Source organism: Cervus canadensis, chromosome 6 (assembly GCF_019320065.1).
Source record: "Cervus canadensis isolate Bull #8, Minnesota chromosome 6, ASM1932006v1, whole genome shotgun sequence".
In the NCBI taxonomy this organism is placed as follows: Eukaryota; Metazoa; Chordata; class Mammalia; order Artiodactyla; family Cervidae; genus Cervus; species Cervus canadensis.
In genome coordinates, this window is record NC_057391.1 from 77,749,403 (window position 1) to 77,774,506 (window position 25,104).

At 39.7% G+C, this 25,104-nt stretch overlaps 2 protein-coding genes across 8 annotated transcripts in view; one reads left to right on the top strand and one right to left on the bottom strand.

Annotated features, from left to right (window-relative positions):
- Positions 1-25,104, top strand: part of SIPA1L1 (signal induced proliferation associated 1 like 1) — a 369,406-nt gene that overhangs the window by 170,124 nt on the left and 174,178 nt on the right. For 5 of the 7 annotated variants that reach the window (XM_043472442.1, XM_043472434.1, XM_043472441.1 and 2 more), the window contains one exon: positions 2,198-2,259. The exons of the other annotated variants lie outside the window; for them this stretch is intronic. The gene's annotated coding sequence lies outside the window, so the exon portion shown is untranslated. The remainder of the gene's footprint in view (positions 1-2,197; positions 2,260-25,104) is intronic. 7 annotated transcript variants of the gene reach the window in all.
- LOC122443818 (60S ribosomal protein L37a-like) lies at positions 646-1,018 on the bottom strand. Its single transcript, XM_043472443.1, has one exon. The coding sequence runs from the start codon at positions 983-985 to the stop codon at positions 707-709; it is 279 nt and encodes a 92-aa protein (XP_043328378.1). The 5' UTR covers positions 986-1,018; the 3' UTR covers positions 646-706.

The following is a 25,104-nucleotide window of genomic DNA, read 5'->3' on the forward strand; positions in this document are numbered from 1 at the left end:
GTATTTCTGTGGTAATGAATGATGTCGAACACCTCTTCATATGCTTATTGGAGATTTTTAATATTCTTTTTAGGTAATCTATCTTTTTCCTGGGCTTCCAGGTGGCACTAGTGGTAAAGAATCTGCTTGCCAGTGCAGAAGACATAAGACATGTGGGTTCAATCCCCAGGTCAGGAAGATCCCATGACACTCCACTCTAGTGTTCTTGCCTGGAGAATCCTATGGCAAAGAAGCCTGGCAGGCCATCTATGGTCCATAGGGTCGCAAAGAGCTGGGACACGACCGAAGCTACTTATTAGCACACATCATTTTCTTATTTTGTTGGAGTTTTTATATATTCTAAATGAGTCTTATATGTATTTAATACATATATTCAGCAAATATCTTCCTTTCTGATTCTTATAATAATGCATTTGTTGTATTTTAATGAACCTGAAGGGGATTGGAATATGTCACCCCAAAATATGCCTCTGTCTTTATTTTGAGACTGAAGGAAGTCAAGATACAGCAGATACAAGAAGAGCTTTTTTTTTTTTTCCCCCAAGAAAAATTTAAAGGATTTTAATTAAGTCCTTATTTTAGAAAGCAAAAATAATGCAATGCAAATAAGAATGTCTAACCAATAAAATTAACAAGCCAAAGTAATTTTGTTACATAAATTAACCCATTTATTATAGGCTAGCAACATTATCAAATGGTGGTGCTTCTACTGGTCCTTCAATTCCTTCAGTCTTCTGATGGCAGACTTTACTGTGACAGCAGAAGTGGTGTTGTAGGTCCAGGCACCACCAGCTACTGTTTTCATGCAGGAACCACAGTGCCAAATGCCCACAGCTCTTCTCTTCATCTTGGTTTTGCCACAGAAAGAGCAGGTATACTTGGCGTGCTGGCTGATTTCAATTTTCTTCACCATTTTCCTGAGGGAGGCACCATAACGGGTCACGTATTTGCCCACGATTCCGACCTTCTTGGTGCGTTTCGCCATGTTAACGCAACCTAGATCCGAGCCCAAGAGAAGAAGAGCTTTTTGTCCTCCTCATTTGTGAATGCAGGGCATGAATTTCCATTTGTGAAGGTGCACCCATCTCTCATACCAAGGAGAAGAGAATGATTCTTCTAACTCCAGACACCTGAGCCTATGCAACAAATCTTACTAAACAAGATTTATCCACCATACATTTCCTAGTCACCTTCCCACAATTTACCATTCTTAGGCGTCTAACCCCCCTTTTTCCTTTGTATAGTCACTTCTTCACTGTTTATTACCCTTTGTTAAAATGGTATATACTGCCTCTTTAGGTTTTCATTTTCTGTGGGATCCCCATTCACATAAAAACATTAACATCAAATGACTCTCAAGAGTCTTCTCCAACATCACAATTCAGAAACATCAGTTCTGTGATCCATGAGGGGGTTCTTCTACAAACCATAACTAATGCTAGCAACATGGCAGAATCTTATATAAACTGAGACAAGTGAAATTAGGCATGGTGTTGTAGATAGATGAGAGGATAGATAGCCACAGCTTTGTCAAGGCACATCCCCAGGAAAAAACCACAGCATCCTTAGAGTTTTATGTTTTTAAAGCCCTTCTGAATTGAATGTGACTTGCTATATTGTTACTTGCCCTGAGGTCTGGATAGGGACAAATTTCTTACCTTTCACTTTTGAAAGACATTCCAGGGTCTTAAAGTCCCCAGTTCTGTGGCTGTGTTTCTTCAGCAGTGTCAGATATCTGAATGGATACGTGCATTTACCAACACCCCCCTCCCCCAAACCACTTTCTTAGATCCCTGACGGTAGAAATTGAAGCTGGTTTATCTAGCTTTAAGTTACATTGGACTGGGTAGATTGGATGTGTGTTGTAGGCCTTAGACAGCATGATTTTTGAGGTTCGTTTAATAGTTGCTTTTGTTTCAGTGTTACAAGTAGCAGTCCAGGGCAGCGTTAATTTGTTTAAAATGGATTTGTTTGTTGGTGTTCAGATCTACAAAAGATGCAGATAGTTTTAACTTGAAGATACTTAGAGGAATTCTAATACCACAGATTTTTTTCTAAGTTCAGCTATTTACTTTTTAAAAGGCTGGTTTACTTCTTTCCAGAAAAAAAAATATAAGACTTTTGTCAAAGTTATGCAACTATTTTTAATGAAATTTCTTGTGTACTCAACTATTTTTTTCTTTTCCCTTTTGTTTAGGTTATATATTGTTAATGTGGATGCTATTGTCCAAATTTCTGTAGCTATGGCACAAGAATATAGTAAGTATTGTACCATGCTTCCTATGACCTACATGCTTTATAAAGTTTTGACTGTCTTTTAAGTTTCTCATTGGAGCAGTGGGAGTATTGTATTGAAAGAAGTTTTTAAGAACTTTACCTTTTCATTTGGTCATCTGATTTTTATGTCTCTAGTTTTTATATATGTACAAATACATCGTGATTATGATATGTTAATCTTCTGCTGAACACAGAATGATCGGCTAATACTAGCCATCAGATATTAGAATTGAGTCCATATTATGCATCCCATCTACCCATATTTGGGGTTGAGGAACTGACCAGCTCCAGGGTGGGCCCTGATTATGAGCAAGCCCATCGCTGCTATGCCCGTGCGTGATTCACTCCTTGGGAAGAAGTGCTGGGCACTAACTGGGCAGAGGGCTGGCTTCAGCAATGGTCCTGTAATCTGGCTCTAGCCAAGGAGACTCTAGAGTAAGTTTGCCAAGCGCTTCTGGCAGAAGTCTTCTCATACTTCAAACACAGCTACCGGAAGCGCCTGCCTCTTTCTGTCTTCTTCTGGATGTTGTTATGTGCTGGTGTGAGGTCTGGTGTGGCTCCAGGCTGAGCGAGAAGTCACACAGGGTGGAACACAGAGAAGGCAGCCCTGAAGCCTGTTTCTCCTCCAGGAGTCCAAGCATTTGAGCCAGCAACATTTCCTTTTTGTTTAAGCCAGTTTGAGTTGGGAGCCAAAATATCCTAAGTGATTCACTTTGTCTCCATTTTATTTTTAGTAGTCCATTAGTTTCTCCTTGGGACATGTGGGAGTAATTGCAAAGGGAGGCAAAATAATGCCGTCAAACTCGACTGGCAGGGTGTGTTGGTGTTGACCGGCACCCTCTTCCCTCTGAGCAGTTCACATTCGTATCCAAAGACATGAGAGTGAAATGCACTGCTTTCAGATTTTCTCTTTTCTTTCCCTGGAGGTTTTCCCTTTTAATCAAACCATTTGGGCTGTGAACACTGTAAAGGGTCATGGACTACTGGCCAGAAAACCATTGCTTTGTATAGGTGTGTGTTTGCCAGCGTGGCGCTGTCCCTGGTGTTTTCTTAGAGTAGTCTATATTCAGATTTCTAATTGCTTGCTTTTGTTCTTCAAAAATTACTGTGAATCTCAAATATAAGAACTCTTTAAAGGATGATATAACAGATATTTATATATATCCTCCCACAACACTCTAGGCAAATAGAATGTTTACCAATTCCATGGATCAGCTAAAACCGTATGATCATCCTCTCTCATAGCAGTGCCCTTTCTCCACCTTCGAAGAACTACTTTCTGGGTTTACATCTTTATTCTTCCCTTGCATTTGTTTGTGCTTTTACCACATATAGATAGGATGATTTTTGTATGCTTTTTCACTTCAGGTATATGTAGATACTGTGTGTGTATTGTTGAAAATCACAAATAAGTTGAGAAGAAATTCAGGATCACAGAAAGAAGCTATAAATGCATTCTTAGACACTTGTGCAAAGATCTGTTACAAGGCATCTTGGTGATCCATAATGAAATGCATTAGATTTTTATTTAATTATTTATTTTGGCTCCATCATGTGGTATGTGGGGTCTTAATTTCCTGACCAGGGTTTGAACCCATGCCCCTGCAGTGGAAGCACAGAGCCCTAACCACTGGACCTCCTGGAGCATGCCCCAAAATGTGTTTGATTTTAAATGGCTGATGACTTTAATCAACATGCTTATCTTCTCGAGTCTCGTGCTTGTTCTTCTGTTGAGTTCACTATCTACACCCGTGCCTGCACTCCTTTAAAGGTTTGGCAAGTGCAGGCCCCACTGAGTCGTTGTATAGGTTACTTTTCATTTAAATTCCTCCATTCATCCTGTGGTCAGAATGCATGCTTTTGGCAAACTTGGGTAAATTTTTGCATTCTTCTGCGCTCTGACAATTAGCCATCTTCCTGACAAAATTGACTTCTCTGCTTTCTAAGTTTGTCAGCTCGTCAGTTTCCACCTTGTAGTGGCGGCAGCAGTTAGGAGGAGGTGTCCACTCCTATGAACGGGTTATGAAGCAAGGTGCTTTGAATCATGGCATCACATTATTTCCCATTGTGCCCCAGCATGAGTCTTGGTGGGCTTCCCAGGCAGTTCAAGTTGTAAAGAATCTGCCTGCCAGTGCAGGAGACGCAAGAGGCCTGGTGGGTTCATACTGTGTCAGGAAGATCCCCTGGAGGAGCACATGGCAACCCACTCCAGTGTTCTTGCCTGGAGAATCCCATGGACAGAGGAGCCTGGTGGGCTACAGTCCATGGGGTCACAAAGAGTTGGACATGACTGAAGCGACTTAATAACGCACCCGCATGCATGAGTCTCGGAGATGATTTCATAGCATCCTTGTCTGAAACATTTCTCAGGTCGTTTAACTTCTGCATTCAAAAAACCCGTTCTTCACCCTTGGTTCTTGTTGGGGATATTGCTTCCACAGGACTGAATAACCATTGCCCCTCAGAGATCATTAATCCTTTCTACTTGGTAGCGTAGTTACTGATAAAATGTCAGAGAAAGATTTATGACAATCAGAAGAGGATTTCCATTTTCTTTCCCTGAACAAAAAAGTAAACTGAAAAGGTTTTTCCCCCTTAATTCATACAGATTGTATTCTCACTACAGAAAGGGAAACAATAATCTCTTTTGTAGAAATCCAATTTTATGCTTTTGTGCTTTGTGCATGTATTTTTTGGTTGTTAAAAAATGGATCCTTATTTTAATTTTATTTAAATGTAACTGTCTTCCTTATTTGTGGGCCTAATCCTGAATTAAAATGTTGCCAATGCTAGAAGATTATAGCCTTCAAATGGAAACAATCAGTGAGGCCCCTAGGAAAAGAGCTAGTAAATCTCTTCCATTGAGAGATGACCAGCCTTCAAATGGAATGCCATTTGTATAGCAGGCCAAATATAGACAGGAAATGCAAGATATTTAAGCTACAGTCCTGTAATATATTTTATATCCATTTTCTTGTTTAAAAAACTTTTACAGTTGTTTCTTAAGGAAAAAAGGAAAAAAAACCTGTGGTTGACATCAGTTCAGTGAACTGATGTTTTTGTTTCTCGTAGAAGGATGTCTTCATATTTATTTCTTATGTGAAGGAGTCTGTAGACTTGGCTTGTTTTTATGCCTCAAAATGAAATGGTGCCTTTGTGGGGGATGCTCCACTGGGCTGAGGGAACTTCTAGACAGTGACTCAGATCTGTAATTAGGTCTTGCTTTCCGCACCCTTGTTGACTTAAAAGCTCTGGCCATAGACCATTTAGTCTGGGGAAGCCATACGTGAATCATCTAAATTGGCACAAATTATCCAGAATGCTACTAAATGTTTTCTACTCTTTATTGTGATTGAGGGAACTAGAAAGGGAGACTTCTTTGAGTTTGAAGGTATTCTCAAGGGTATGTATACACATTTGTGAAAGCACATCTCATCCTTAGAGTGAAGAGCAGTAGAATATTTGACAGTTGTAGGCAGTTCTTATTTTGCGGGTCTGTTTTAGAACATTCCTCCAGGCTTTGTAGCCTTTCCTTTGGGAAGAAGCTAGCAGCAGTTGCCTATCTTCCCAGCTCCAGTTTGTTCTCCTTCCCTGTCTTTCAGGAAGGGAGATCCAGTGGCTGTCTGGCTGCCAATGGTCTCAGCTTAACTCCCACAGCATCGTTGACATTGTTTAGTTTATATTATCTTTGTATTTAGAGTATGTTATGTCTGTTTTGCATCTTTTAACTTGAACTCCTCATCAATATCTTACGTATTTAGAATGGAATTTGATATCCTTTCCTTCTCTTTCTTAAAAGGATAAATCAGCAGACTGACTTAGACCTGTGTCAGTTACCTGGCAGTGAAGTGGGTGAAAGTTGTTTTTTTGTCTTCACTGAATAAGTTGACTTTGTTTCAGTTTATTTTAGTGCAAAACATTAAAACAGTCAAATTAATTCTAAAGTGGAGGACATTTAAATGTAAGTCATTTAGGAATAAAGATAAAATGAGGGCTTTTCTTAGATAGAAAGTAAGCCTTTTAATTAGTTTTTTCTCTCTCTATGGGTTTTCTCTGATGGTGCATTAAGGATCTTGTCCAGCACTTATTACCTGATTGTTTCTGCCCTAAAGAGAAAAAACAAGCACATTTAGCCAGTCAGGAGCCAAAAGACCAGATTTTCAACTTGTAATGTGAGTTGTCTTTTTAATACGTGGGTGAATCTTTGTTTTCATGTTGAAATATCTGTGATTGAGCCTTTCAGAGGAATGTATCTTTTAACAGGAAGTAGAAAGCCATGGCTCATTGTGTAGTTATGTTTTGCAGGCCTTAGTACTGTTCTGCATCTGTGGGGTCACGTGAGTTGGGCTGTCTTTGTTGGTCTAGGGCATTGCTGTTTGTTATATACTGTCATAGTCATTTTGGAAAGTCAGGTGTTCAAATTATAAAATTATGGTTAGCGAATCTGCTGAGTTAAGTTGGAAGATTTTAAAGTGAGCTTCTAAGAAACTGGTTGGTAAAGTATTCCTAATTACATGGTTACTTAAGCTCTTTTCCCTGATGTAAATCACAAAGGACCTTCATATTAGCAATTTAGGCTGTTTATAAAGGATGCCTGTTCACTAAAGACTGCAATCCTGTTTGTCATAAGGACCTGTTTAGTACCCAATTAACCTTTCACTTAATCTCTTTTTAGAATTAGGAGCCAAGAGACCATGCTTCAGTACCAAATACCAATCACCCATCCTTATGGCCCTTAGATTGCACAGTGTGTAAATAATTGGGTCATGACCTAACACCTAAATAGAGGGGCGTGAAAGGTTTACCTCCAGTGGGACTTCAACATCACCTTATGGCTTCTAAGTTACATTGTGTGAATTATTTCTTCTGTGGCAGTCAGAATCTCTAGTCAACAGGTACAGTGACAGGCCAGGGCAAGAATTCAAGAGTTCTTAATGAATGTAGAAATATCTGGAGTTTTATGCTTGATGATATCTGAGCCCCACAGTAGCAGATGCCTTCTAACTTTCTGGAAATGAAATCTCAATCTTATAAATGAATGCTAATCCCTGGCAAAAGCTTTGGCACCTTCTTTTTTTCTCTCTCTCTTTTCAAATTAAACAGAATCAGTCTGATCTGTAGGTTAAGTGCTGTCTCTGTACTCTGCATGTATGAAGATACATGTCGCCTTCCTCTCAAGCCTCCCTCCCACTTGGCAATCCTATTTTACTGTTGCATAGTGGCTTCATTTTAAAGATAGAGGCATCAGTGGATATCCATCCACTCTGCAAGTGCGTAGAGCTTGTTATAAAAATTCAAGCCAAGGCCCAGCATTCATCGTGGCTAAAATTCTGTTCTTTCATGACATTCTGCTAATCATTTTGGAGTCATGTTCATTTAGTTGTATTTGTTTGAAAGTGAAAGTTGCTCAGCTGTGTCTGACTCTGTGTGACCCCATGGACTATATACAGTCCATGGAATTCTCCAGGCCAGAATACTGGAGTGGGTGGCCTTTCCCTTCTCCAGGGGATCTTCCCAAAGGGATCAAACCCAGGTCTCCCGCATTGCAGGCGGATTCTTTACTAGCTGAGCCACAAGGGAAGCCCAAGAATACTGGAGTGGGTAGCCTATCCCTTCTCCAGCGTCTCTTCCTGACCCAGGAACTGAACTGGGGTCTACTGCATTGCAGACAGATTCTTTACCATCTGAGCTATTGTTTGAAGCATCAAGAAAATCTGGGCAGAGGATGAGATGGTTAGAAAGCATCACCAATTCAATAGATGTGAATTTGAGCAAAAACTTCACTAATAGCTCAGTCAGTAAAGAGTCTGCCTGCAATGTAGGAGACCTGGGTTTGATTCCTAGTGGGAAGATCCCCTGGAGACGGAAATGGCAACCCACTCCAATATTCTTGCCTGGAGAATCCCATGGACAGAGGAGCGTGGCAGGCTACAGTCCATGGGGTTACAAGAGTTGGACAGGACTTAGTGACTAAACCACCACTACTGGGAGATAGTGAAGGACAGGAAAGCCTGGTGTGCTGCAGTTCATGGGGTTACAAAGTCAGACATAACTTAGCAACTGAGCAGCAGCAACTCCAGAAAATTTAAAAAATAACTTTTCCAAAACTAATATGTACCTACAAAAATGCAGGCATTATATCTGAACACAAAATGAAAATAAGCATCTGTAATTTTGCCATCGAGAAGTAGTGATCAACACACACTAATAATGTGCTCTCATAGAACACAGCATACCATTAAAAGGGGTTAAACCCATCCCAGTTGTTAATGAAGGACTGACTTGGGTGGTAGCACATAGAAATTCTTAAATATCTGTAATGGTGTGTATTAAATATTAAACATAATATCACCTAAACTGCAAGTATTTATATAAACAGGTTGTTGACATTTCATCATAGGATAAAGAGGGAGCCTCTTTAAAAACAAGCTGGGCTCTGGCCTATCCTGGTTAACTTTTGTTTTTAATGATTTTAGAGAGAGATTTTTGGTGTAGGGTGTATTTCTCTATGTAGACCTGTGACTTGTTTTTGTTTGATTTGTTTAAGTGAAGGAGCCTTGGTTGTAAAGTAAGCTTGTTATATAGGAACAAGAGGAGAACACTGTGTTTTTAAAGGAAATGTGTGTTCCCTGCTAGGAGAGAAAAGGCGAGAGACTAGGCTGCATATGGTAATTCTCCAAGGGTAATTGAGTTCAGGGTCCCGCTCCTGGACTTGTTTTTAATACGGTGTATCTCTCCTCTGCCACATTCTGTCCCCTGTACCCCTTCTCTCTGCTCCCTCCCCCATCCCGTAAGGTAAACAATGCAGCCTTGCAGAGCTCTGCACTGACTCACATCTCCAGTATCCCACTTCATGCTTTAGTTTACAATAAGTCGGGGTATTGTCTGGCTTTCAAATCACCACACCACAAGGAAACAACAGACATCTCCCTGGGTCTGAAAGGATTTGCCCTTTGTGATGTTCTGATCGTTTCTGAGGATTTGTTTGCTGGCCTCTTTCTCTGAGGCTCAAAATAACTTGGTATGTATGCCGCAGCCCTCCTAGCTTCCAGAGGGCTTCTTTTAAGTGCCTGTCCTTAACAGAAGCATTCTCTCTGAGCAGTGATGCACTTCAACCAGTTGGCCAGTAATGAGCCCCAGAGTTTCTTGTCCTGAAGCCTTTGTGGTGTAAACAGAGCACATGATGAGAGCTTGGTCCTTTGTCCTCTCTTCCAAGCACAGAGTGTAAAAGTTGTTTTAAAGGAAGTCTGGATTTTGTGGTATCACTTGGTTTTGGCCCTGTGTCCCCTTAGATCTTAGCCTGGAATTCTTTGGGAAACTCCACCCCTGGAAGAAAAGGAGGATTTTTAAAAGAATTGTGTCAGCAGCTGTTGATGTTGGTAAGAACGCAGCACTGTCTTTTCATATTTTTTCGTCATAGAACAACAGCTTGTGGGATTTCATTTTGCGATGACAGTCGCTTGCACTGAGAGACAGATTTGAATTGTATTAGTCAAATAGCTTCATTTTAAATTATTTTATAACTTTGTATTGTTGTAAAACATTCAAACTGTGATTCCCTGATGTTATGTGTTTTTAGTTTGACATCAGATTAAGATCTTTGCGTTTAAATGGTTGAAGAAAGCAAATTTTAATTTCTTTTCAAAATATTGTTGTTAATAAATAGTAATCCTCTTTTCTACCAATTTTACTTATGGGTAGTTTCATATGACATTAGATTTTGCATGATTGTTTTCAATACTCTGAACTGTTATCTTTTTATTCACAATCTTAGGGTGGCATATCATTTGATTTTCTTGCATAACACTCATTAGATTTATTTAAACTTTGTTTATTTTCAACTCTAGTGCTAAAGCTATAAATAAATAACCCTCTTTATTTTTAATTTGCATTTTGACTCTTAAGTTATAACACAATCTGTCTATGACTGGGTTCCTGATTCTGTTAAATTTACTCCTCCTTCACAATGATAGCTTGATAGGTATTTGTTTCACATAAGATTTCAATGTAATCTCTTCTTGAAAAGGATTTGGATTAAGTCATTTATTATTGGTTTCCCAGTCCTCATTTGGTGTGCTTTGCTGGAGCAGCCGTAAAGAGATACCCCACGTCCAAGGTAAGAGAAACCCAAGTAAGATGGTAGGTGTTGCGAGAGGGCATCAGAGGGCAGGCACACTGAAACCATAATCACAGAAAACTAGCTAACTTGATCACAAGACCACAGTCTTGTCTAACTCAGTGAAACTAAGCCATGCCGTGTGGGGTCACCCAAGACGGCCGGGTCATGGTGGAGAGGTCTGACAGAATGTGGTCCACTGGACAAGGGAATGGCAAACCACTTCAGTACTCTTGCCTTGAGAACCCCATGAACAGTAATGAAAAGGCAAAATGATAGGATCCTGAAAGAGGAACTCCCCAGGTCGGTAGGTGCCCACTATGCTACTGGAGATCAGTGGAGAAATAACTCCAGAAAGAATGAAGGGATGGAGCTAAGCAAAAACAATACCCAGTTGTGGATGTGACTGGTGATAGAAGCAAGGACCGATGCTGTAAAGAGCAATATTGCATAGGAACCTGGAATGTTAGGTCCATGAATCAAGGCAAATTGGAAGTGGTCAAACAGGAGATGGCAAGAGTGAATGTCAACATTCTAGGAATCAGCGAACTAAAATGGACTGGAATGGGTGAATTTAACTCAGGTGACCATTATATCTACTACTGTGGGAGGAATCCCTTAGAAGAAATGGTCAGCAAAAGAGTCTGAAATGCAGTACTTGGATGCAATCTCAAAATGACAGAATGATCTCTGTTCGTTCTCAAGGCAAACCATTCAATATCACAGTAATCCAAGCCTATGCCCCAACCAGTAACGCTGAAGAAGCTGAACGGTTCTATGGACCTACAAGACCTTTTAGAGCTAACACCCAAAAAAGATATCCTTTTCATTATAGGGGACTGGAATGCAGAAGTAGGAAGTCAAGAAACACCTGGAGTAACAGGCAAATTTGGCCTTGGAGTACGGAATGAAGCAGGGCAAAGGCTAATAGAGTTCTGCCAAGAGAACGTACTGATCATAGCAAATAGCCTCTTCCAACAACACAAGAGAAGACTCTACACATGCACATCACCAGATGGTCAACACTGAAATCAGATTGATTATATTCTTTGCAGCCAAAGATGGAGGAGCTCTATACAGTCAGCAAAAACAAGACCAGGAGCTGACTGTGGCTCAGATAATGAACTCCTTATTGCCAAATTCAGACTTAAATTGAAGAAAGTGGAGAAAACCAATAGACCATTCAGGTATGACCTAAATCAAATCCCTTATGACTATACAGTGGAAGTGAGAAATAGATTTAAGGGACTAGATCTGATAGAGTGCCTGATGAACTATGGACGGAGGTTTGTGACATTGTACAGGAGACAGGGATCAAGACTATCACCATGGAAAAGAAATGCAAGAAGGCAAAATGGTTGTCTGGGGAGGCCTTACAAACAGCTGTGAAAAGAAGAGAAGCAAAAAGCAAAGGAGAAAAGGAAAGATAGTCTCATTTGAATGCAGAGTTCCAAAGAATGGCAAGGAGAGATAAGAAAGCCTTCCTCAGCGATCAATGCAAAAGAAATAGAGGAAAACAACAGAATGGGAAAGACTAGAGATCTCTTCAAGAAAATCAGAGATACCAAGGGAACATTTCATTAAAAGATGGTTTCGATAAAGGACAGAAATGGTATGGACCTATCAGAAGCAGAAGATATTAAGAAGAGGTGGCAAGAATACACAGAAGAACTATACAAAAAAGATCTTCACAACCCGGATAATCATGATGGTGTGATCACTCACCTAGAGCCAGACATCCTGGAATGTGAAATCAAGTGGGCCTTAGGAAGCATCACTATGAACAAAGCTAGTGGAGGTGATGGAATTCCAGCTGAGCTATCTCAAATCCTGAAAGATGATGCTGTGAAAGTGCTGCACTCAATATGCCAACAAATATGGAAAACTCAGCAGTGGCCACAGGACTGGAAAAGGTCAGTTTTCATTCCAATCCCTAAGAAAGGCAATGCCAAAGAATGTTCAAACTACTGCACAATTGCACTCATCTCACACGCTAGTAAAGTAATGCTTAAAATTCTCCAAGCCAGGCTTCAGCAATACGTGAATCATGAACTTCCAGGTGTTCAAGCTGGTTTTCGAAAAGGCAGAGGAACCAGAGATCAAATTGCCAACATCCGCTGGATCATTGAAAAAGCAAGAGAGTTCCAGAGAAACGTCTATTTCTGCTTTATTGACTGTGCCAAAGCCTTTGACTGTGTGGATCACAACAAACTGTGGAAAATTCTGAAAGAGATGGGAATACCAGACCACTTGACCTGCCTCTTGAGAAACCTGTATGCAGGTCAGGAAGCAACAGTTAGAACTGGACATGGAACAACTGACTGGTTCCAAATAGAAAAAGGAATACGTCAAGGCTGTATATTGTCACCCTACTTATTTAACTTATATGCAGAGTACGTCATGAGAAATGCTGGGCTGGAGGAAGCACAAGCTGGAATCAAGATTGCAGGGAGAAATATCAATAACCTCAGATATGCAGATGACACCACCCTTATGGCAGAAAGTGAAGAGGAACTAAAAAGCCTCTTGATGAAAGTGAAAGAGGAGAGTGAAAAAGTTGGCTTAAAGCTCAACATTCAGAAAACTAAGATCATGGCATCTGGTCCCATCACTTCATGGGAAATAGATGGGGAAACAGTGGAAGCAGTGTCAGACTTTATTTTTCTGGGCTCCAAAATCACTGCAGATGGTGACTGCAGCCATGTAATTAAAAGACGCTTACTCCTTGGAAGGAAAGTTACAATCAACCTAGATAGCATATTAAAAAGCAGAGACATTACTTTGCCAACATAGGTCCATCTAGTCAAGGCTATGGTTTTTTCAGTGGTCTTGTATGGATGTGAGAGGTGGATTGTGAAGAAAGCTGAGTGCTGAAAAATTGATGCTTCTGAACTGTGGTGTTGGAGAAGACTCTTGAGAGTCCTTTGGACTGCAAGGAGATCCAACCAGTCCATCCTGAAGGAGATCAGTCCTGGTTGTTCTTTGGAAGGACTGAGGCTGAAGCTGAAACTCTAATACTTTGGCCACCTGATGCGACAGGTTGACTCATGGAAAAGACCCTGATGCTGGGAGGGATTGGGGGCAGGAGGAGAAGGGGACAACAGAGGATGAGATGGCTGGATGGCATCACTGACTTGATGGACATGAGTTTGAGTAAACTCTGGGAGTTGGTGATAGACAGGGAGACCTGGCGTGCTGCGATTCATGGGGTCGCAACGATTCAGACGTGACTGAGCGACTGAACTGAATTGAATCCTCATTTTCATTTCTTCAAAATGGGTTATCTTTTTACTTCTCCTTCCACGTTACATGAGGTGTACCGTAAGAAGAGATTTCGACTTTGTTCTAAGTGAAAGATGGGAGTGAAGTCAAGTTCAGGAAAAGAATGAAGGGTCAACCTTATGTGGGAAGAAAATTAGAAAAGAATTCAGGTGAGAAATTTGTCGTCTTAAAACTTAACCCATCACAGGAATTGCTACTCCTCCATTATTTCTTTTTCTGCATCTTTGTTGACCCAGGTAACTCCCATCTTCTGAGCTAGGTCTTTGTTTTTTCTTAGTAGATGGTCAGTTAACAGAAGATCTGACTGACTTGCTGACTTGTTAACTGCAAGAAAAAAATAGGCTCATTCTCTTCTTAAAACCACCATTCTAATTTCCTAGCACTGGATTCCTCCTTCAGGGATTCTGTGAGGAAGCCATGCTATAAGTTGAATACTCCCCGCCCCCTTTTTTTAATTGAATCTTCTTCCCTAATATTATGTAGTAGATCCCTTTTTTTCTAGAGAAGTGTGAGATGTTATTTTCTCTTAGTTTTGAAAGTAAAAGGCTCCCCTGTTGCCTCGTTTCCCGAGAGGTGATTTCCCACCATTCCTACGTTGAGGTTTTGTGGGATTTTAGTCCTCCATAAATTGGTGGGATTAAAATTGTGTCCTGACATTTTGCTGCATATTTTGAGATTCTTGGAATCTCCAAGTGGTCATATGAAGCCACAGTTGGGAGTCACTGCGTGGGCATCCATCCTTTCAGCTGTCACGTGGCAGGGAAGGCTGTTTATCCCTTACATCTGGCAGAGTGGGATCTGGGCTTCTCTTCTGCTTCCTCTAGTTTGCTACTTCAAATCTTTTTGTCTTCATTACTAGGTCTCTAAATTTCACTGTCAAGTCCACTTTCTTCCAAGTGTTACAAAATAGAACCAGAGCCATGATGCATTTTGGTTTGTGTCTGTTTTTGTCTGTTTCTGGATACAGAAAAGGGCAAGGTAGGCCCCTTCTTACACGTTTTGATGCTTGAAGAACAATAAAAAATACAAGAATAAAGAGTCTAGTTTCTTTATGTTGATATATGGCAGAAACTAACACTATTGTAAAGCAATTATCCTCCAGTTAAAAATAAATAATTAAAAAAATAATAACAACCAAACTGTAATATCTGTTTTAGGAAAACAGTATTAAAAATAAAAGTGTATTTTTCTTTAAAAAAAAAAAAAAAAGTCTAGTTTCTTAATAAGTAGTTACTGTCCTTTCCAGATTCCTTCCTTTTTGGTTGTGTTTATTGCATGTAGCCCTCTACTAACTGCAGTCATGGGGTGTTGCTTTCACATCTGATCCACAGGATAGTTTCAGATAGTTTCTTAGTGACTGTTGTTCGACACGGAAGAAGATGCACTTATATCAGTTTTGTGAGTTTTTCCCTCCAAGTGCACAGGGCCACGTCCTCAGTGGTGCCAGGATGCTTCCTTACAGTTCTGAGAGGACTTGGCCTGTTTTCCCAAATGAGATAATGAACACAAAAATGCTCTCTAGTAAGCTACAAAATGTCATAAATGGGAGAGGACACTGTTGTTACTGTTATTCTCTGCTTGAGTGGTCAACTGTAAATACTCTCTGTTCATTTCATGACCTCCATCTGAGATCTGGTTGCGTCTGACATTCCTGTTTCCAGGGAACAGCTATTTCTTGATTAGGTGGACTTTTACCTTCTTGGACCTTTTGCAGAAGAAAAAGCTCCACACATTGAACAAATGTAGCTTAACAAATGTTACATTCAAGCAAGTGGTTAGTATTTCATAATATTTACAAAGAAAGGAGTCCCTGCCCTTTATATATGGAATAAGTTTCTGTTGGCAATGACCCTGAGATTCCTGGCCCCATGAAAGATAACTGGTTCTGGGAGCCACGAGTTTAGGCCTCCCATCTCACTTCTTACTCAGCAAGAGGACAGTTTCTCTGACAGATGGACTTGTAGTTTTTGTTGAGCTTTCATACAGAATACAGCGGGGGTGTATGCATGTGATTTAACTCCTTGCCTTCAAGCTTTTCAGTTTGTGCACATTGATGTTCTTGTGGAGAGGGGTGTGACCTGGATCACAGAGAAAGAACTTACAAGGAGAATAAAGGTTGGCCGGGGGGGACATTCTCTTTCTCTGCCTCCCATCGTAGCTGGAAGGTGGAAGTGTTGTGGTGAGATGATGCTTCTGCCACAGATATCATCTGAGCAGTGTCTCATTCGTGGGGCGATGCCAGCTCGCATGTGGAAGCTGGCCTAAAACTGCTTCTTCGTTGGCAGCAGCTCCTCATCAGAAATGCTTTCCTGCATTTCATAGTAAATCAGTGCTGACTCTAATGGGGAATTCTAAAAAGACCGTGTCGTGGAGATTTGACATTCCTTGAAGCTGGTCAATGGTTTACCTCAACAGGCCTTTTGGAATTGTTTCAAAACACTAATCACACGCTGACAGCAGCTTGCCCTGTTGAGGGGAAGAGTTGGGATGATTATTGCACGTATTCTAAGACTGCTTGATTAGAGGGGCATTTCTTGGCTTACCCTGTCTGTTCTTTCCTTTCCACTGTATATGGAACTTAAATTCTGTGAAAGACTGTATTATAAGTCCTAGAATTTGCTTTCCAGAATTTTGGATTTTGTGAAGTACAGTGTTAGCTAGGGCAGACCAGAGAAGTTGTGTCGGTTACCTTGGAAGTGATGCCTTTGTTGAATAAGGAAAAGAAGGATACATAGCAGTGGAAACACTTGATTAGGCTCAAGGAAAACATTTTAGCTCTTCTTAGGATACCATTCTTCACCTTAAAGAGAGATATTTAAACTTGCCAGTTACTTAGGCATTTAAAAAAAATTCAATTCTCTATTGAATTTATTACAGTATTGCTTCTGTTTTATGTTTTGTTTTCTTGTCCATGAGGCACGTGGGATCTCAGCTCCTGGACCAGGGATCGAACCCACACCCCCTGCTTTGGAATGTGAAGTCTTAACCACTGAACTGCTAGGGAAGTCCCTACGTAGGCATTTTAAGTTGTTTGAAATTAGGGTAAAGTCATGTAGTGTTCAAAAGAGAGGACTGAAATCCACAGAGCATAGGAAGTCCAAGTTGTTGCTTCCACAGAAACCAGACCTTGTTCGTGCTATGTGGACTATAATTTCTTATCTCCATCTGTAGCAAGAATAAAAAAATTCATACTGCACATGAGGTAAATTATTGCCTTTATTGGGCCATTTGTTAAAAGTTCCACCTACTGGTGAGTAAATTAACCTAGAGAGCATGCTCTGTATTTAGAATGTTTGACTAATGTAAGGAATCCAGTGTTTATTAGTCTGTGACATACATTTTAAGGATAAGTAAATAAAGACCCAAATGCATAGTTATTTGTTAAAAATAACAGAATAAGTCATTTGAAGAGCAGGAAGCAGATGGGCTCTCACATCCTTCTTTCTGGAAAAGCTAATCCATGTTGACACAAGGCATACATCATTCAAAAGAGAAATTCTAGTCTTTTGCCAGATAGTTTTTCTTTATTTTAGGCAAGTATGATACTGATCACAACAGTTTTCAACTCAGGTCTCTCCACTCAGTACATTTTCCATAAGGTAGCACAAAGGAATTAAGGTTCATTCCTTGAATAAGGAACCTTAAAGGTTAAGGGAGAAGTAGTAGTTACAGCAGCTTCATGGCAAGCCCATGGATCCGCTGTGCTGGAGGATAAACCTACTTCCCAGCACCCAACGCCTTCCTTTGCTCTGTCCTCTGTGCTTAATGAGCTCCTATGCCTTCCCACAGTTGAACTCTTCACCCCGTCTGTCTTGTGGACCCCTCGCCTTCTCCAGATGTGAATCCTCTAGTCCTGGCATTCCCGTCTCCCCCCTGCCCACCTCTTCATGCTTTTTCTTTGCCTGTAAGCATTTTTCAACTCTTCTTTCTCCAGCACAAATGTTCCCACCCCCTCTCAGATCTTTCATTCTCTTTTTCTTGTTTCCAGTGCAGGAAAAACAAGAAGTGGGGCAAGGGGAAGAACTAGTCCCATCAGTCTAAATCCCTTAATTCTACTAGTGTTTTGGGGGTTGTTTGGGGGACACTGATTTATAATACACATGCAGTAAAATGCGTAGATCTTAAGTGGCCCAAAATTTGGGTTGTTTCTAGTTGTTATTGGCTGTTATGAATAAGGCTGCTAGAAACATTTTTATAAAGTCATCTTGTAGACATCTTATTTTCATGCCTCTTGGGTAAATACCTAGGAATAGAATTGTTGGATCATAGACTAGATGTTTGTTTGACAGTATAATAAGCTGCTAAACGTTTTTCCAAAGTGCTTGTGCCATTTTATGCTTGAGCAAGTAATAATTGGTGAGCCTTCCAGTTGCTTCACATTCTTACTAGTGTTTAATAGTTAGCTTTTTGTGTGTGTATTGGAAGGTGGAGATATTGACTAATATTCTCTGAACTGAGATGGAACTTTGAGACTAAAACAAGACAGGCAGCTCCAAAAAGTGCAATTACAAAGTTTCTTGTCAATTACTGGGGGCTTCCCTGGTGGCTCAGACAGTGAAGAGTCTGCCTGCAGTGCGGGAGACCTGGATTCGATCTCTGGGTCGGGAAGATCCCCTGAAGAAGGAAATGGCAACCCACTCCAGTGTTCTTGCCTGTAAAATCGCATGGATGGAGCAGCCTGCCAGGCTACAGTCCATGGGGTCACAAATGTTGGACACCACTGAGCGACTTCACTTTGTCGATAACTTACATACCTAGAGAGAAGCAAGTTCGCACCTCTAGGAACCAAGGTGGTTCTGTGTAAGCAGCAGGCTTTCTTCCAGTTTTCATATTAGACAAAGGCAAGGGTAGAGCAGTTGGGCACCCGCCTGGCTTGGGTGCCTTCCCTGGGAAGACTCAAGCTACATCACCCAGAAACAAGAGGGCAGGTGGGACTGCAGACATAGGAGGGAACTGGCAAAGTGGAGTCAGTGTGGTTCAGCCACACAGTTGTTGGGGTTGCTGCTGTTTTGCTTTGTTTTGTTTAAGTTTAGCTAATTTGAGTAGGATGAATCCTCCTGCAATGTGGGAGACCGGGGTTCGATCCCTGAGTTGGAAAGATCCCTTGGAGGAGGGATCCTCCAGTATTCTTGCCTGGAGAATCCCATGGACAGAGGAGGCTGGTGGGCTACAGTCTGTGGGGACGCAGAGTCGCACACGACTTAAGCACAGCACAGTAGGATGAGTATCTCATTGTGATTTTTAATTTGTGTTTTCCTGATGATTAATAATTTTGATTTGTGTTTTCCTGATGATTAGTGATTTTGAATATCTTTTCATATGCTTATTGGCTATTCATCTTTTTTTTTGCATACTCTTGATTGTTTTTCTAAAATATTATTGAATTATTATTATTGATTTGTGAGGTTTTTAAATATGTATTGCCTATACATATTTAAATAATGTATAAATATGTACAGATATATAACTTAGATATATATGTATGTAAGCATATATTTATATTTTTTGATTTTTAATTTGAAGTAAAATACAATATTACATGTTTCAGATGTGTAACATGGTGATTGATAATTTTTAAAAATTATACTCCTTTTATAGTTATAAAATATTGGCTGTATTTCCTGTGCTGTATAGTTTATCTTTATAGCTTATTTATTTTATATATAATAGTTGGTACCTCTTAATCCTCTGCTCCTGTCTCACCCCTCTCCCCTTCTGTTTTCCCACTGGTAACCACTAGCTTGTTCTCTGTATCTCTGAGTCTACTACTTTTTTGTCGTATTCACCACTTTGTTGTAAATTTTTTAGATTTCACGTGGGATACCATATAGTATTTGTCTTCCTCTGGTTTATTTCATTTAGCATAAGTCCATCCATGTTGTTGCAAATGGGAAAATTTCATTCTTTTTTTTTAATGTCTGAATTGTATTCCATAGTGTGTATATGTGTGTGTGTGTGTAGTTATATATGTATATATACACCATATCCTTTCTATTCATTCATATTGTAGTTTTATTTTTAGCTTTTTGAGAAACCTCCGTACTGTTTTCCACAGTGGCTGTGCCAATTTACATTCCCACTGACAGTGTATGAGGGTTCCTGTTTCTCTGCGTCCAGACCAACCTTTGTTATTTATATTCTTCTTGATGGTAGCCATCCTGACAGGTATGAGATGAAATCTCATTGTGGTTTTAATTTGTGTTTCTCCAATGATTAATGATATTTAGCATCTTTTCATATGCCTGTTGGCCGTCTACAATTTCTCTTTGCAAAAATATCTATTCAAGTCGTCTGCCAATTTTTTAATTGTGTTGTTTGTCTTTTAATATTGAGTTGTATGAGCTATTTATGTATTTTGGATATTACCCTTTATTGGTCATTTGCAAATATATTCTCCCATTCAATAGGTTGACTTTTCATTTTGTTGATGATTTCCTTTGCTGTGTGAAAGTTTTGAAGTTTAAGTAGGTCCTATTTATTTTTGTTTTTATTTCTTTTGCTTTAAGAGAGATCTTTTTATTCTTAATGGTGTCTCTTGATAAGCAGAAAGTTTAACCCAATTTATTATTTTTCATGGTTAGTACTTGGCTGTGAGTTATCTAAGAAGTCTTTCCCTGTTCAGTAGTGGGAAGGTGTTTTCTTGTGTTTACTTAAAGATGCCGTAGGGTTTTACCTTTACATTTAGGTTGATAACCTATCTTTAATTTTTATGTGTATGAAATAACATAATTACTGAGGTGTTGTTTTTCCCCCTGGTCTGTATATCCATTAGCATTTGTTTGCTAAAAGATTTGTTTCCTCTTATAGTGAGTGAGTTGTTGTCTTGGTTGATAATAAGTTAACCATATGTGTATAAATCTGTTCCTGGACTGTTTTTTGTTCCACGGCTCTGTCTGTTCTTATGCCAATTATACACTGTCTTGAGTATAGTAGCTGTATTATAAGTTTTTAAATCAAGTAATTAAGCCCTCCAACTTTGTTATTGCTTTTCATGATTGTTTTAACTATTGTAGATCCTTTGTATTTTCTTAGAAATTTTAGAATGAACTTGTCATTGTTTTTTATTTGATTCATAAAAGCCTGCTAGATTTTGATTGGGATTTCATTGAACCTGTTTTTTAATTTGTGGAGAACAGACATTTTGATAATACTGAGTCTGTTTTCCACAAACCTCTGTACTTAATTCTCTCAACAATGCTTTGTAGTTTTCAATATAGGAAATTTTCACTTCCCTCATTATATTATGAATTTTCATTGACATTTTTTCTCATCCACTTATTCTTATATCAAATATTTATTAAGTAGGTATTATGTGACTGATTTTCTTATCCTCCTCAAAATGATAGTGTTTTAAAGTTTTAAGATTTTTAAAAAATTTTTCTACCTTCTACTTGCTAGAATAGAAACATACAGTTGCTGTTTGTAAATTGACCTTATATTCTACAAGACTTCTAAATTCACATGCTAGTTCTAATATTTTTTTTGTGTGTGTGTTATTGACATACATAGTCATTGCTAGATGTCTGTGAACAATGACAGTTTTACTTCTTCCTTTTCTGTGTTTATACCTTTTTAAATTGCTTTTCTGGTCTGACTGAACCAGCCAGAACTTTGAGCTCAAGGTTGACTGAAAGTGTTGAGAACAGAATCCTTGCCTTATTCCTGATCTTAGGGGAAGAAAGTACTGTATTACTCTGTGGCTTTTGCTCTTAAAGTATTGTAGTTCTGTGGTCTCCTTATTTCCAGATACCTAATTCTCAAGATTCTCAGCCTGTGTATTCCTGGGCTGTCTTCTACTTGTGACATAACCTCACTACCTTCTCTGTTTTCTGCCTCATTTCCCAAGGAGTGACTCTTTTTTTTTTTTTTTAATTCTTCATCTTGGTTCTCCTCTTTCCATGAAAAATAGCTTCTTTTTTGACTGACTTCCTGTCTTCTCATTAATTATTTTTTAAGATAAATTTTATTTATTTATTGACTTTTGGCTGTGCTGGGTCTTCATTGCTTTGCACAGGCCTTTGTCTAGTTGTGGCAAGCAGGGGCTATTCTTCGTTGCAGTGTGTGGGCTTCTCATTCAAGTGGCTTTTGTTGTAGAGCACAGGCTCTTGGCGCATGAAATTCAGTAGCAGGTTCGGTAGTTGTGGCTCATGGGCTCTAGAGCTTGGGCTTAGTAGTTGTGATACATGCGTTTAGTTGCTCTGCAACATGTGGCATCTTCCCAGATCAGGAATGAAACCTGTGTCCCCTGCATTGGCAGGTGGATTCTTTTTTTTTTTAAATTAATTTGTTTTTAATTGAAGGGTAATTGCTTTGCAATATTGCTTTAGTTTCTGCCATACGTCAACATGAATTAGCCGTGGATATACATATATCCCTCCCTCTTGGACCTCGCTCCCTCCTCCCACCCTTCCCCACCCCTCTGGGTTGTTACAGAGCCTTGATTTGAGTTCCCTGAGTCATGTAGGAAATTTCCATTGGCTGGCTGTGTTGCATACGGTAGCGTATATGCTTCCAAGCTACTGTCTCCAGCCCCCCCACCCTCTCCTTCTCCCCCCACCCGCCGCCACCTGTGGCCTCGAGTCTGTTCTCTGTGTCTGCATCTCCGTTGCTGGCAGGCGGATTCTTACCCACTGTACCACCAGGGAAGTCCCCTCGTTCATTTCTGTATCACACATTCATGAAGCGGGTGCTTTGTGACTCAGTGGTATCTGGGGCTGGACAGGTTGATGAGACCTGACTTCTGCCCCAAAAGAACTCACCATAAAGCATGGGAAGTGCTTCGAATGAATGGGTTCCTTGGAATTCCCTGGCAGGGCTGGCTGTCTCACCTGGTCTGGTGCTCAGAGAGAAGGCCTGCCGGGGGAGGCGATGCTGCCGCTCGTCCTCCTCCTGCAGAGGCCCGGGACGAGGGGCCGCTTCTCCTTTACTCCTCCTCCGAGTGTCCCCACACCCGCTCGCGGTTGTCGCCTTGTCATCTCCCTGGGCACCGTTTCCAAGTCCAGCCAAAAGAATAGCTGTCAGAATTACACCGTGGTGCTCACCGCTTTGTGCCCTATGTGATTTTATGTGAAGTGTTCCCCTAACAGCTCTTAGTGCTGGATGGTAGTATCGTGTTTGTCTTAATCTTTAGAGATGCTGTAGAATTTTATATGCATCAGAAGCTTAAAAATGGTTTTGAAATAAGGAGCTCAGTGAAAAATTTTTTTGTTTATTTGTATGTTGTATTTCATTGCTGGATAGATTTTTTTAAATTAATTACGAAAATACTTTCAAGGTATATTGATGTCCCAGCATAATTTTTTTCTTGAAGTATTCACATGGAGGCCTCCGTTCCCTCTGAGGACCTGGGCAGTGGGTGGCTCTCTGCCTTGTGACTGTGGTCACAGCAGGCTGTCTTTGGAGAGCACATGTCTTTGAATGCCCCGACTTCAAGATTCCTACCTGGAGTTTTTAATTTCGTTTCTTTCACCCAAACAGTGTCTGCTTTTCTCTTTTTGTCAGAATGCCTCTTATGAAAAAGCTCTGCTTATTCTTACAAAGCCATCATGACATCTCAGAACTTATTTTTTTAAAAGGAGGTACAAACTAAAGATTAATATTTTTCAGATCATTAAATTTTAAAGCTATAAATAGTGTCTTAATGCTAATGGAGTAGATAAGTGAAACATCGTTCAGTGATTTCACTGGAATAAAGGTGAAGCAATTAAATGTACTTAAAAATATATAAATTAAACTATGTTATTTCTTGTTTCAGGCAATTGTATTTGACTTAGTATCCATTAAATGTATCTGTGTAGCTTTACTGTGCTTAAGCATAATGTCAGAAGTCTATAAACCCAATTATATCATGGAAAGTCTGCCATGAGCATTTTGTTCAGTGAATTTCTATCATTTACAAAATTTTAATTTCTTTAAAAGATAAATGAAATTTTATCAGATTGATTTTTAAAATTTATTTCCTTCTAGAGAGGAATGTGGTGATCATAGAAGGTGTTTATATAGCAGATAAAGTCATTGTATATGAGTATGTTTTACACATATATATAAATGATATTTTTAAAATTTTAAGTGCCCTGAAAATGTAGTTATCAGCAGTCAATCAACAGGAGAATCAGTGTTTTAAGGATGTTTTACATTAGGATGTTTACATTTCTAATATTGTTAGTTTAAAAATAAAATTCAGTGTAAAAGTGAAATGAAAAGGCATAATTACATAACGAGACATTGTTTATCCTATTTGATCATAAGCCTTTGAGCCTTACTGTTCTGAGGTTTTTATCATTGTTTTTATTTTTTTAATTCAAGTATGCTTTTTTTTTCTTTGTATCTAATTTAAAATGCTTCAGTTCTGTTAAACTTAAGAGTTCAAGGTGAATCTGCATGTGTTTTTAAGTGCTAGAGAAAAATTTGGGAAGTTCTTTTGATGGATGACCATGATGGCTCCCTTGGCCCTACAGAGAGCCCGACTGTGGGGAGGGTCTGTTTGTCAGTAGATTAGGATTTACTAGGTATAATTTATCCCCATTAATTGCTTCTTTCTGAAATTCTACATTTCAGTTATCTTTTAGGCAGAGTATTTTTTGGTGAGAGAGCATCTTCTATTTATTTATTTATTTTTTGAGAGAGCATCTTTTTAAAAAAATCTTTAATATATATATTTTAAGTGTCCTGCGTCATCTAGCCAGGTTGCTTGCCCTTAGGTGTAGAGCTGTCCCACGGGGAAGCCAGGTAGTTCTGCTGTGACCATTCCAAGCCCCAAGATCACCTTTGATATCCCTCATGTTTCATTCTCTTACTGTCTCTGCCTAGACTGGATAAATAGGGCTAGATTTTACAGGGTCTGCTGCAAACATTTGATATTTTCAATCACAAGTTGGCCGATTGGGAGGCTTCTATTTAGTTACTTGAACTAGGTCACCAGACACATTGTATTAATCCCATCCTTTCAATGGGCCATCTGTTGAGTCACTCTGGTAATTGTTCCTTTTCTGAATACCAATGTACCCAAGTTCAGTTGCAGCCAAGAGTGTTAGGAGTCTTTTCACAGAGCCTCATGCACTGAGCTCTGGGCCCCTCTCAAGTGAAACTTGCCCTTAGAGAGTTTTTATTGTCACCTTGCTTCTTTCTGTGTTCCTTTTCCTCATTGTGAGTTTTTGATTATGGTAGTTGAGGGTAATGTTTCTTGAAGATAATTAGAAAAAGAGGGGAGTGGGATTGGAAGTAGGAAAGAGGCCAGACATTTGTGAGTAGCAGTCATAGGATTGCTTTGTGAAGAAGCTTTGGGGAAGAGAAGGGAAAGGATGGTCAATAAACAAACCTACTCTGTATATTTGGGCTCTTCTGTGATGCCTAGGAAGGAACTGACATGGCTGTCAAAGCTGAGGCTTTAAGCTAAGTGGCTGTTCACCCAGAGCATCTGAATTGTACAT

Coding starts and splice junctions, on each gene's coding strand:
- LOC122443818 (XM_043472443.1), bottom strand. CDS start 985: ATGGCGAAACGCACCAAGAAGGTCGGAATCGTGGGCAAATACGTGACC.